We start from the raw sequence: 13,898 nt of genomic DNA on the forward strand, positions 1-13,898 counted from the left end.
CAAGTTTCATCTTCTTTTCTTCTTCTTCTTTCTTTCTTTCTTTCTTTCCTTATGTTGTGGCTCTTAACGCAGCACAAATGCGCTACAGTTGATGTCAATCCACGCAATCCTCGCACATGTGCTAATGTCCCGTTTTTTAAAAGCATGATGCCGCCGGCGTCGCACGCGCGCCTTTTTCGCCCATCACTGTGCCCATCACAAGCAGCAGCAGCAGCAGCAGCAGCGGGATGGACACACACGGCGCACACTGTCATCCTACGCGGGGAGTTGGGTTGGCGCAGTGGCCGGCTCGGTTCGCCTTGAAGGGCCACGCGGGAGGGATCTGTGTCCTGCTTTTTTCCCCCCTTCACGCAAATTAATTCAGAGCCACTGTGCGGGGAGCTTCTGGATGCTGAGTGGACTGAACAGCACGCGGGCGACAAGACACCGAAGCCCCGCTGCGCAGTGCCGGAGAGCACACGCAGCCACTGGCAACGACCACACGCATTCATATTAGTAACCACAGGAAAACCACTGCACACACACACACACACACACACACACACACACTCACACACAGCCAGCTGTCCCGTCCCGTCCCGCTGCTGGACAGATATTAGGTACACATCAAATTAAAACACATAACTTGTGCTGTCAACCTTTAGGAGTGCGTAAAAGTTATGGTTTGAATTTGCGTGGTTTATTGGCTTTCATTGTGGTGGCAAGGGGTCTCTCGCGGGAAAGCCAACACCACACCGCCTCTATGACTACGACATTCAATTACGTGATGCTTATTGTAACGCGAAACACATTCAATTGTATTATTATGTTCTGCTCCCGTTGGATGTAACTCGCCGGGAGCAGACATGAAGCATGGGAAGTGTAGTGAGCTCACACACACACACAAAAAAAAAGAAGGTCCGAGGCGTCTCTGAAAAAATACCGATCGAAAAAAAGGACGATTCTTATTAAAGGCGTCTCACTCCTCTGTCCTCTTTTTTGGTCAAATAGTGTCTGCACCAGGCGATCAAGACCAAGTCCGACCCTGTTTACGGGGCTGGGGGAGAAGACACCGGAGGAGGGTGGAGAGAGAGAGGGAGGGAGAGAGAGAGAGAGAGAGGGAGAGAGAGACTGCAATATCATTTGTGAATCCCTCTCACAGTGCTGCAGATAGGGGCTGCCAACACATGCGGCGCGTCTGCAGGTGAGGGAACAGGCTGAATGTGCTGGACGAGGATTCAACCAACGTTTCCTTATTTAAAAAAAAAAAAAAAAACTGCGTCGGATATACATTTTTGACTGTCTTCGAGTGATATTTTTATTCTCTTAAAAACATCCGTTGCATTTTTTTGAGGTTGAGCGAGAGAGAAAGAGAGAGAGGGAGGGAGAGAGAGAGTGTGTGTGTGAGAGAGAGAAACTGTACTACCCGCTCGCCCGCAAGTGACTTGGAGGAAGAGCGCAGAGAGTAGACAGCCGGACAGGTAATTTGCTTCATATTCACATCCTCAACCGTCGGAGAGTTGACAGGCTCCGCGCGGACATCCTTCTTCCGCGCGCTGAGTTGGGGAAACTGCGCGGGCATTTAAATGATCCTCTGACATATGTGGACATATCGTCGGACAGAGGAGCATTGCAGCCTCACCCCAAAATAAAAAAAGAGAGGAGATTGGAATCACAGACTGTGAGTAAAACAGGCGCCCAGACGGAATGAATTCACTTTCTGGTGACATGATTCCCGGACTATAACATTTTGGCGTATTACGCGCATTCGTGGAGGCGCACGCAGGCTCAACGGTGAGTTTTTTGATATCATTGCGGGTTTTTTTTTCCTTCTTCCCCTTCTTTTTTTTTTCTTTGAGTCAAACAAGGAAAAGAGCGACTAACACCCAGGAGCTGCAGGAGGAGAAGCAGAGCCCGTGCACTTGCTGCTTTTGCACTGCAGCAGGAGCGATGGAAGTCGTCCGGAGGATGAAGACTCACGCATCCCGCTGCAGAGAGCTTTGCTCTGTATGAAAACGAGATTTCCCCCCCCTCCCCTTCCGTATTCGGACTCTTCGGCAGTGATTAAAACATTTTTTTTTTGGACATTTTTTTTCTAACTGGACATTGTTTTTTTTGTAAAGAGAAGAACCATGAGGACTACTGGTGCAGTGGACTATTTGTACTATTGCCTGCTCATCCTGCAGCTCGTGCATCAGCCCGCTGCCAAGCAAGTGCTCCGGTACCGTCTGGCGGAGGAGGGACCCGCCGATGTCAGAGTAGGGAACGTAGCCGGCGACCTGGGCATCGTTGCCGGGTCCGGCGAGGTGACATTCACGCTAGAATCGGGCTCCGATTTTTTCAAAATAGACAACATAACAGGTGAGCTCACCACCAACGAGAGGCGCATAGACCGTGAGAAATTACAGCAGTGCCAAATGATATTTGATGAAAACGAGTGCTTTATAGATTTTGAAGTGTCTGTGATTGGACCAGCCCAGAGCTGGGTCGACCTCTTTGAGGGGAAAGTCATCATATTAGACATAAATGATAACACCCCGTCGTTCCCATCCCCGGTCCTGACACTGTCTGTGGAGGAAAACAGACCCATTGGAACCCTGTATCTGCTGCCCACAGCCACAGACAGAGATTTCGGGAGAAATGGAATAGAGCGATACGAGCTTATCCAGGACAATGGGGAGAACTCGAGGCGCTTGGGCTCTTCTGGGGATTCGTTCTCGGGGAAGAGGAGATTCGACGAAGGCGCGAGCAGGAGCAGCGTCTTTGAACTGCAAGTTGCTGACACTACTGATGGAGAGAAGCAGCCTCAACTCATCATTAAAGGGGCCCTTGATAGGGAACAGAGAGACTCCTATGAGCTCACGCTGCGCGTTCGAGACGGAGGAGATCCCCCTCGCTCCTCTCAAGCCATACTGAGGGTGATGATCACTGATGTGAATGACAACAACCCTCGGTTTGAGAAGAGCGTGTATGAAGCTGACCTACCAGAAAACAGCTCCCCCGGTGCCCCCATACTGCAGCTCAAAGCGGCCGACGCGGACGTGGGGGTTAATGGTCAAATCGAGTACGTGTTTGGGGCAGCCACAGAGTCAGTGAGGCGGCTGCTGAGGCTGGATGAGAGCACAGGGTGGCTGAGTGTGTTGCACCGCATTGACCGTGAAGAAGTGAGCCAACTGAGGTTCACAGTAATGGCCCGTGACAGAGGCCAGCCCCCGAAAATGGACAAGGCCACTGTGGTGTTGAACATCAAGGACGAGAACGACAACGTTCCCGCGATCGAGATACGGAAAATTGGACGCATTTTCTTAAAAGACGGCATCGCCAACGTGGCTGAGGACGTGGTGGTGGACACGCCCATTGCCTTAGTTCAGGTGTCAGACCGTGACCAGGGGGAGAACGGCATTGTCACATGCACAGTGGTCGGGGATGTTCCCTTTCAGCTCAAACCAGCCAGTGAGATGGAGGGTGAGCAGAATAAAAAGAAGTATTTCCTCCACACGTCCGCAACGCTGGACTATGAGGCCACACAGGAATACAATGTGGTCATAGTGGCTGTTGACTCCGGAAGCCCGAGTCTGGCAAGTAATAACTCTGTTATCGTCAAAGTGGGCGACACTAACGACAACCCTCCTATCTTCAGCCAGAATGTAGTAGAGGTGTCGTTTCCAGAAAACAATGCCCCTGGCGAGAGGGTGACAACAGTGGCAGCCATTGACGCAGATAGTGGGAAGAATGCTGAAATAGCCTATTCCCTAGACTCATCAGTAAATGGGATTTTCTCTATCGATGCAGACAGTGGAGACATCAGAGTAAACACCATTCTGGATAGAGAGCAAACAGAGCGCTACGAATTCAAAGTGATAGCCAAAGATAAAGGCATAAACACTCTACAGGGCTCTGCGACCGTGGTCGTCCTTGTGGCGGACAAGAATGACAACGAACCAAAGTTCATGCAGGATGTGTTCACCTTCTACGTCAAAGAGAACCTTGAGCCAAACAGCCCAGTCGGCATGGTCACGGTCATTGATGCGGATAAAGGCCAAAATGCCGAGATGAGTCTTTTCATTGAAGAACAGGAGGACGTCTTTTCTATCGAGAATGACACTGGGACTATTTTCTCCACCCTGTCGTTTGACAGGGAGCAGAAAACCACGTACACGTTCCGTGTAAAAGCTGTGGACGGTGGCGATCCTCCAAGATCGGCCACCGCCACAGTTTCACTCCTAATCATGGACGAAAATGACAACGCACCGACTGTCACTTTCCCGATCAACAGCTCCTACACCCTCCTTTCTCCCTCCAGTATCATCAGAACGGTAGTCAGAACTGTCGTAGCCACTGATACCGACACCGGCATCCACGCGGACTTGAACTACAGCATCATCGGCGGAAACCCCTTCAAGCTGTTTGAGATCGATGGGGGCACCGGGGTCATTTCGCTGGTGGCGAAGCTGGAGCAGAAGCACTTCGGCCTCCACAGACTGGTGGTCCAGGTGAACGACAGAGGCCAGCCGTCACAGAGCACCACCACTCTAGTTCACGTGTACGTCAACGAGACACTTTCCAATTCCACAGTGGTGGACGCCCAGGTGGCGAAGAGCCTGAGCACGTCTCTCAACACCAACATTGCCGGCGACCCCAACTATGACCTCAGCAAGCAGCGGCTAAGCATTGTCATCGGGGTGGTTTCGGGCATCATGACGGTCATCCTCATTATCCTGGTTGTCGTCATGGCCCGTTACTGCCGCCCAAAGAACAAGAACGGCTACGAGGCCGGTAAAAAGGACCACGAGGACTTCTTCACGCCGCAGCAGCACGATAAGTCCAAGAAGCCCAAGAAAGACAAGAAGAAACTAAAGTCGAAACAGCCCCTCTACAGCAGCATCGTCACCGTCGAGGCCTCCAAACCCAACGGGCAGCGCTACGACGGCGTCAACGAGAAGCTGTCGGACAGTCCCGGCATGGGCCGCTACCGCTCGGTCAACGGAGGGCCGGGGAGCCCGGACCTGGCCCGGCACTACAAGTCCAGTTCGCCGCTCCCGACCGTCCAGCTTCACCCGCAGTCGCCGACGGCTGGAAAAAAGCACCAGGCCGTTCAGGACCTGCCCCCTGCCAACACCTTTGTTGGCACCGGAGATAACATTTCCCTCGGATCTGACCACTGCTCCGAATACAGCAGTCAGACCATCAACAAGTACAACAAACAGGTAAGGAGACACATTTCCATGCTCTCCCCACCACACCCCCCTCCACCACTCTTAAATGTCTTCTGTTTCTTCCTCTTAGTGTTCTCTCCACCATAATGCTTTCTGACAGGGATAGTCTCAGTAGTCGTGTTGCCTTTATGGTGCTAATGTGTGTCAAGTTAGCGGTATTGATCTGTTTCGGTTTGGAGTGCCATTCACATGTAATATTGAAAGGGAAGAAAAAGGTTTAGCGTATCCCACGAAGGGGGAGGTATTGTTACCGCTCGACCAAACTCTCCCAACTTTTACCCCCTTTTATCGCGGCATGTGTTGAGGCTGCGGTGTCACATCTACTAAACTTAGCAACTACATGCTGTCGTGGTGTAGACAGCTCACATAAGGGTTTGGTTTGCAGTTATTTTATCCCAGAGGGGAGCGTGCCTGAGGCTGGCTACGCTCCCCCCCCTCTCCCTTAGCCATGTCATGCCCTGCCCCTCTGTCTGTGACAAGGCGGCCTTGTCTTCCTGTGAAAGAGAGCAAAAAAACAAAACAAAAGAGGGCAGAAAGGTAGATGTAGGGTGAATGCAGCACAAACATGGCTTTGTGAGCTTTGTGAGTCAGTTTTATCGTCTTGGCTTGAGTACGAACATCTGGCCAGGAAGTCTTATTAACATTCTTTTGCACTTCTGCATCTGCATCAATTCATCGCCCTCGCAGTGAAATTGGACGTTTTTATATTACCTCCCCTATTGTGCCTCGGCCTCTTTGACTCCCTTTATCCGTTTCCTCATGTATAAATGTCTGCCATCTTCTACCTGCTTTCCTTCCACTCTCCTCCACCCTCCAGCTAGTCTTACCTCCCTTCTTGTCTTTGCTTTTCTTCCTCCTGGTAACTCTTTTCTTCCATTTGCAGTGCTGGGGAAAAAAAGAAAAAAAAAGGTGTAGGTGGCATGATGTGATATTCAAATGTGAGCTTTTTTTCAATTTAGGCTTTATATTTTTCGCTGTGATGTGCAACAACACCGAGAAACAAAGTTAATGCATAATGAAGTCGGTTGATTTGCGTTTTCGGGAAAAAGAACGCTATTGTTTTATGTGTTTTCCATGGAAGTTTAATGAATTATTGATCTTTCTTTTACATGGTGTCAGCACTGCTTTTTATAAATCTGGAGTGCTGTTTTCTCTCTGAACACAGCAGGATTGTTCCTTTTTTCCCTCCATTTCTCGTTTTTTTTATCTCCTCTTTCTTTTTTCTCTGGCTACATCTCCGTTCATGTTTTTGTATGCTATGCCCACTGTCGCCCCTCAAACTCTCCTTTGGCTCCATGTAGTACATCCTTGCATGCCTTGCATCCACCCGTGCTGCCACTATTCCCTCAGTATTCCTTTTGCGCTCTGGTTTCATTTTTTTCCTCCTCCAGCCTCCGCCACATCATACCCTTTACAGTTGTGCTCTCTCTCTCTCTGCCTTGCCTTTTTTTCATGCAGTGGTTTCTTTTTAAATCTCCACTCTCATCCCTCCACGTCCCTCCTCCCTCTCCCTTTCGATTACTCCTCTCAAATCATTTCACTTCCCTTTTTACTCCTCCACCTTCTCTTCCCCAGCTCTGTCTTTAACAGCTTCTAATACGCCGTATTCACTGAGCTGCTTCCCAGAGTGTGAGGAGTGCTGTTGCTTTCGGATGTCTCCTGCATAATTAAAAGGGCACTCTATTTGCTGCTGCGGCAGCAGCATGTATTGTGTGTCACTATGCTCCACTTATATAATTATTTATTTACTCTCGACATTAATGCTGCGGTAACTTTTATGGACTGCGTTTGTTAGGAGACAGTGTCATGGGAAAAACCATAATGCACAAAGAGAATTTCCCTGTGACTCTCGGGCATTTAGTTTGGATGTATAAATTGTATAACAGTGAAGAAAGTGTTTACTGGTCTACTGGGCAATATCAGCCATGTTTATTCAGCGGTGTAGCCTGTTAGGTATTTAATGTACAATAGCTAGCTGCTATTCAAATAGCCTTTTATATCCCATGGGCTCCGTAAATACGTCCTGTTGATGATACATTCTGTTGGGGGTGAATAGGGTGTAATTTAATGGCTGCTCAAGAGAGCTAATTGAAGAGAAAGGTGTGTGTTCGTGTGCAACAATTATGGCATTAAACAGCCACCTCTGTATTAGATTAAGTAGCAAAGCGGTCACACTCTCGATTTTAGGGACGCCTGGAAATATTCCGTAGTCACATAAGTGCCACTACAGCTTAAAGACATAATAAAACACTCAGCGGCACTCGCGCTCCTCAGTTAAGTGATGCCGTCAAGCAACGCCGGTGACGTTATGTTGTTCATACATTTGCTATTTTTCAGAGGAAACCGTACGCTTTGCTTTCATGAGCATTATTCATAGCATGGGCTTTATAGTTCATATTGTACCTTTTTTTTTTTAAATCACATTTGGATACAAACGAGGTGGGGCCTGTTTAAGCTGTGTGTGGATAAGATTAATGATAAGTCACAGTGTGAGATATTTCTCATTGTCTGTGTGTGCGTGCGTGCGTGCGTGTGTGTGTGTGTGTGTACACTCCCTCGCCCCACAATCCCTTCTCCTTTACCACTCCCTCTCTTTTTGTCCATCTGTGGGGAGAGATAGAGACAGGCACAAGAAAGACGGCCCTGTTAGCGGCGTAGAGAATGGCCCCTACTGTTTCACAAGGGACTCCGGGGTGGGGCGGAGAGAAAGCGAGAGAATAGTGCTGACCATTGACTGTAAGGTATCGGGTTCCATCTTTCCCTCCCCCTCGCCTACCTAATCTTACAATAACTGCACAGGCAACTTGCTCGGACAGGTAACCAGGCAACTGAGGGAGTTAATCGGTGAGGCGAGCCTTTTTCTTTTTAGCCCATCAGACATTTAAACAGTCATTAAGCTGATCTAGCGGTGAGGGAGCAGCCGGCGTGTCACCCAGCATCTGCTGAGGCTTGATCAGGAGGGGCAACCGACTTGACATTTCATCTCTTTCTTTAACTCCATTGATTGGGACTTTTTTTTTTTTTTTTTTCTTCCTGTATTTCGCCGTGTGGCCAAATCACACTTGTTGGTCTTCCCTGCTTCTTACGTACTCCATGCCCAGTCCTCATACATCTGATGAGTAGTGCATGCACTTAACAGAGCACTTAACTGTATTACTTTTGGCAGTAGCCTCCGTTGCACCCGGTGCCAGAAAATAACGCTGTCGAACCCGTAATGTGGCGAGGAATGAAATCACTTAGCCATTGAATTAGCACAAGCCATCAGCTTTTGTTTTATCATTGCACTTCAAAGCGCCACTCGTTGCCCAGGTGGATCACTTTTAATCAGTGGTGAGCCACAGCAGCTTGTTTTTCTGCGCTGTCGCACGCCCCCCTACCCCCCCCGCTCCCTCAGGGCAGGCGGCGCCCGGCTCCACGCTCTTATACCAGGTGATCTCGCCTCGGGGCGGATGCGGAAAAGCACAACTGGACGTCGTTCCCGGCCTTCGACACAGCTGTTGCTTCCTCTGCGTTTTCGCAGGCGCAACCAGAATCCAGTGGAGAAAAGGCGCCCCCGTTTGCATAAAGCAAATCCCTCGCCCCCGCCAAAGAATATGCGCCATGCAAATAAGGGGTCACCTGGACGGTGTTTGTAGCCAAAACATAGGAAGTGAGTGCCCTTCAGGCTCCGGGCAGATCAGGAAACCAATATGGAAATGCGGCGCTTTCCCTCTGGCCTCATTTGTTTTCGCCAATAAAATGTAGCTGCCTGAAAACACCTACGAACGGCCGCAAATGAGCCAAGTGAGACGCACAGAGAGAACCGGCGCCGCAGCTCCTCGGGTGTCTTTCGGTGCGACAGGACATCCTGTCCACCACTTCACCACTTTAGTGACTCATTGAGCTCAGTGGCCGCCGCCTCCCTCGCCCTCCGGGGTCGCTGACACGGGTCAGCTTCGGACAAAGCAGCCGATCATCTCAATCGTCAGCAATTCGGACTATTTAGGGCTTGATGCTAACTGGTTGGACTGAATGTCAGGTGTAAGGAATGAAACGATGTGCAATGAGCTGGTTTGTTTATTGCCACATTAGTATTAGCGCGTGCCCTTTAGTGCGGCGCTGCGTACCGCCGACTGTGGCTAATTTCATCCAAATTGTTTTGGATCTATTACGGCTTAATTCAATCGACGGCTGCTCGGGCTTTTTGTTGTTTACGTTCTGAGAGGAAGATGGAAGGAGTAAGAGTGCACAGTAATACTCGTGAAATTGCAGCGGGCAGCATTTTCTGGTATAATTTGGTTTGGTGATTTGAATGCATTTCGCTCTGAGGCAATTACTAATCTCAGGATTAGACTTACCTGATACGCCAGCAGAAATGTTGAGGCCTCGAGAGAGGAAGTCAGCGCGCGCTCGGTACAGCTGGTTTCTGCTATATTACCCTGCATAATATGTTAATATGGGGTTTTAACTCCCTACACCTATACGGGAGACCATGAAAAGCTTCATTTCTGTTCCTTTGTCTTCCCGTCTCTTCTCCACGTACAATAGATGAGCACGGGAGCTTAGTTTTCTGCGCAATGGAAATAAATACTCGTGATTGAAGGAGCCCCAACTCATTCTTTCAACATTTGTCATGATAAGGTGCCAGAGTACAGAGAATAAGAGGGAGCGGCGGGAGAAACAGACCCGAAATTTAAGCCGCACGCCACCTTGATTGCTCTCCACGCGGCTGATTGTAAGTGGCAGTGTCGGGGGATGCCACCTTCTTCTCGCCGCTTCTTTCAATTTGATGTCATCGGGGGGAGAAAAAAAAATGGAATTTCATTTCATACGCGGCAGCGATCGCATTAGATAGGGCTCGCCTGGATAAAGCCGATTCATTTTTGCAGATTTGCCTTTCCTTGTGGCACTATCAATCATCGCATACTCGTCATATCGCGGGGCTTGTTTTTCATGGCAATTTTTAGGACGGAAGGGTTCGTACAGTAAATTGACTTTTACAAGCCTCCCAAGGTCTACGACACGCCAGCCTTGTTGTTTGCTCCGTAGCTGTCCTCTCGTATCGACCACAGACGCTAGAACCGACTAAATGAGAACATCGCTGAACTCCGGCGCTGCGAGGCCCCTCGGGGGAATAGTTCCCTGTCGGGCGAGCCGGATCACAACACGGATCAGACGGGAGAGGCCTGTTGTTTGTGAGACTAATAGGCAAAACAATGGTGCTTTGTTGACTGTGACACTGCACCTCATCAAAATTGCAAAACTGTCTGGCAGAGTAAAGTCCCTTAATGATGAGATTCTTGTTGTTGTTGTTGCAGAAAGGTCACTGGCCGTTTCCTCCGCCTTCCTGTTGATTCACACAGGTGGCAGAGGTCCTTCTCCCGCCGTCCACGTCTCCCGTGGCAGTGAATCAGGCGGATCACGCGCTGTCAGTGTTGCTCACATGGGTCCAAAGGTGTCAAGGGAACTGCCAAGCGGGTCCGCCCGTCGGGACGCCGGCGATTTAAACCCCCGTCCGTCCGTCCGGCCGGCCGTCCCTCCGGCGTCCGGCCTCCGTGAAGATGAGAATAGGCGGCGTGGAAGCGTGACACGCGGCGCCGTGATTTACCCCCCTCGGGGCCCACCTTTTCGCAGCCAACCGTTCAAGCTCCTTCGCGCCAAGTGAACTTGTTTGTTAAGCGGAGCCGACAGGCGTCGTGGGGGGGGGGGGGGGGGACCAAACACTTTAACTGACGCGTCGCCCAATAGTGCATTCGTACAATTAAAAAGAAGAAAAAAAAGGTGGAACCATCGTCTGATTCACATCGATTCCTGTAAGGCTCTGAGAGACGTGCACCTGCTCCGCCGCACACACGCCTCTGACCTTCCTTTGTGCTGAAATATTAACACGCGCCGAGATCTCCTCGACTGCGTAAGACACATTAAGAATCGTCCGGGTTCTTAATAATGCATCCGAGAGCTTTTTTCCCCCTGTACAGGAGGATATGGCGTTTTATTAACAGGCCGCCGTCATACATATTTGCTAAGCGGCGCGGTATAATGGGCCCGACTTGACTTGGGAATGGGGGAGGGCGGTGGAGGGTGGAGGGTGGAGGGGGGGAGGGTGGAGGACAGCTTGACTGCTTCTATTAGCCCTGCTTTGGTGCGGCTCCCACCACGCGGCCCCCAAACGAGATTATATGTGTATGAAACAGGAGGTAGAGCGCTCACCGACCATCCATCAAAGCCTGGGGGGGGACCCGCGCGAAAGTTTGTGCACGTGTACTCAGCGGGCGCACTCGCTGCGCGGACTTGTGTGTGTGTGTGTGTGTTTGTGTGTGTGGGGGTGTGATAAAGCGCGCGTGTGTGTGTGTACAGCGTGAATGTGTGTACGTGTGTCTGTGTACCCTGTAGGGGGGCTTGGAGAGGAGAGCCTCCACAGTTCAGCCTCTCCATCATCCCGCGCGGCGACATGCCTGAGAGGGTTTCAATATCCTGTGTGTGTGTGTGTGTGTGTGTGTGTGTGTTTATCCAAGGAATGCAGTTCATTATATCAGTGTGTGTGTGTCTGGTTATTACATATATACTCCACACACGTGTGTAAAGAGGCAGATGGAGCCCAGAGGCTCGAGCAATACTTTATCTTCAAGCCGGAGCGGATGATGTCACGCTCGGTAACCGCGGCTGCCCCTCGAGCAAGGCACCGGGAATCCTTTTCGCCCCACGACCGAGCTATTTATTGGACAGCGGCTCATGTGTATTTAAACCGCATGGATCAAAAAGAAAAAGAAGAAGCAGAGCTATTCATTAGCGGGAGAAGCCCCCGTATCGATGAGGCCTCACCTGGCAGAGAGCAGCTATTAGCCCGGCCCGATAACTCTTGTCAGAGGCTGGAAGAGTCTGCTGGAGGATGAAGGTCACGGGGCGGCTGGAGTTACGAGCGGCCTCGCTGGATAACTGCTATCAAATCAAATGAAATATGAAGTCCAGCCAGCTTCTTTTTTTTTTTTTTATGTAATGCTAATTTCTCAATTTCCTACTCTGTGGTTACTTACAGTAGACGTTCTGCTCCTTTACCGCGCAGACGTGTCGGGCCGCAATGTGAATGAGGTACGGCCTTGCTTGTTGGTGTATTGATTTTTTCTGTTGTTTTTTTTACAACTTCTGTATTTTGTCTCGTCTCGCATCTGCCTCCGAGCAATTTCATGATGATTTAATGTCGTCTGAAAAGGGGAGGAAAGAGAACCGTCTGGATATCCTCGAAGGGACAAAGTGAATAAAAGTAGGTCTGCCAGTAAGATGGGACAAGTCCATCTTTTGCTCGCTGCTTGTGTGACTTCAGGTGATATTTAAAAGCAGAAAGGGATCAATCAAGTAGCTGATCAACAGAAAAATGAATTGCGTTATCAACAGGGGTGGGGAGAAATCGATACGGCATCGTATCGCGATATTTTGCGCGGCGATATTGTATCGATACACGGAAGCCGAGTATCGATCTTTAATTTATCAATTCTAAACGTTTTGATCCTAGAATAATAAAATCAATTTATTTTTTGTCGACAAAGTTTTCCTTTAAGGCCAATTTGCGGTTGAATTTTTTCAAAAATATATCGCAATATATCACAATACTCAATGTATCGCGATAATATCGTATCGGGACGTACGTGTCGTGACGATATTGTATCGTGGGACCTCTGGTGATTCCCACCCCGAGTTATCAAGCAGACAAGCAGAAGACTTCCTGGTTCCACCTGCGTGAATGTGAAGAGTCATCATTGTCGTATATGAGCGTAAACTGAATATCTTTGAGTTGCCGGTGACCAAAAACCTTCCCGACGGACACATTTCACTACTTTTTACAATATGAATGGACAGTCCTTATTGTTTTTGCTCACCACATCTTGCTAGATGACACTGATAACAAGTAAAAAAATATTCCCAGACTAAAGCTCGAGATGAAAGGTCGTGAACTGGAGCAGCTCTATATGCTCCACATATATTTCTGCCAGGATAAATTGTATATAGTCCTACATCGTTCCTCATATGCTGCGTGTTCCCCCGAAGGCCTGCCCTGCTAGAAACTGAAAAATAAAGTGGAGATGACTATAATGCTGGCCTTAGTCAGACAAATTCTACTGTGGATTGAGGAGCTCCAGACATTTAATATGGTTGCAAGTATTGATTTGCGGCACCTTGCCCTATAGCCTGTTTATTATCTAGCTTTGGTTTCACCTTTTACTCCTTTTTCTTTGCAGTATCCCAGGAGATGGAGTCCTCCCCCTCATTTCTCCCTCTCTCCTCCCCAGCAACAACATTCTCAGTAACAACTACAAAACAGTCAATCAAAGAGGAAAAAAAAAACCACACACACACAAAAAAACGGACATTCGGGTTTGTTGAATGAGCGCCTTGACTCAGGTGGCGGTGCTGTGGCAGTTATGAAGGAGAGAAACAGGGAGGTGGGGGGGGGGGGGGGGGGTAAGGGGGGCGATGAAGACTGAACGACTGGTCTTTTGATGCGGTTAGTTTACCGCGAGGAGGTGGCCCAGCGCGACACTCGGGACGCACAATAGCCGATTGTAAAGTGAAGAGTGGGAGCAGTGGTGAGAAGTGCCTTGAGGGGGAGCCGGTCCACAGAGGTGGGGGGGATGGAGATGGAGATGGAGATGGAGAGAGAGGGAGGTGTGTGTGTGGGGGGGGGGGGGGGGGGGGGATGTTGTTTTATTCGTTTGCTATACTTTCATC

General features: G+C 49.6%; 1 protein-coding gene across 5 annotated transcripts in view; it reads left to right on the forward strand.

Annotated features, from left to right (window-relative positions):
- The first annotated feature begins 1,158 nt into the window (after positions 1 to 1,158).
- Positions 1,159 to 13,898, forward strand: part of pcdh7b (protocadherin 7b) — a 105,815-nt gene continuing 93,075 nt past the window's right edge. For all 5 annotated transcript variants that reach the window (XM_068587689.1, XM_068587692.1, XM_068587693.1 and 2 more), the window contains exon 1: positions 1,159 to 5,186. In XM_068587689.1, coding sequence (XP_068443790.1) covers positions 2,112 to 5,186 — 3,075 coding nt within the window. In that variant the 5' untranslated portion in view covers positions 1,159 to 2,111. The remainder of the gene's footprint in view (positions 5,187 to 13,898) is intronic.

This window comes from Clinocottus analis, unplaced genomic scaffold, assembly GCF_023055335.1.
Source record: "Clinocottus analis isolate CAN_PGR_092001 unplaced genomic scaffold, fCliAna1.0.p SCAF_21, whole genome shotgun sequence".
NCBI classification, from domain to species: domain Eukaryota; kingdom Metazoa; phylum Chordata; class Actinopteri; order Perciformes; family Cottidae; genus Clinocottus; species Clinocottus analis.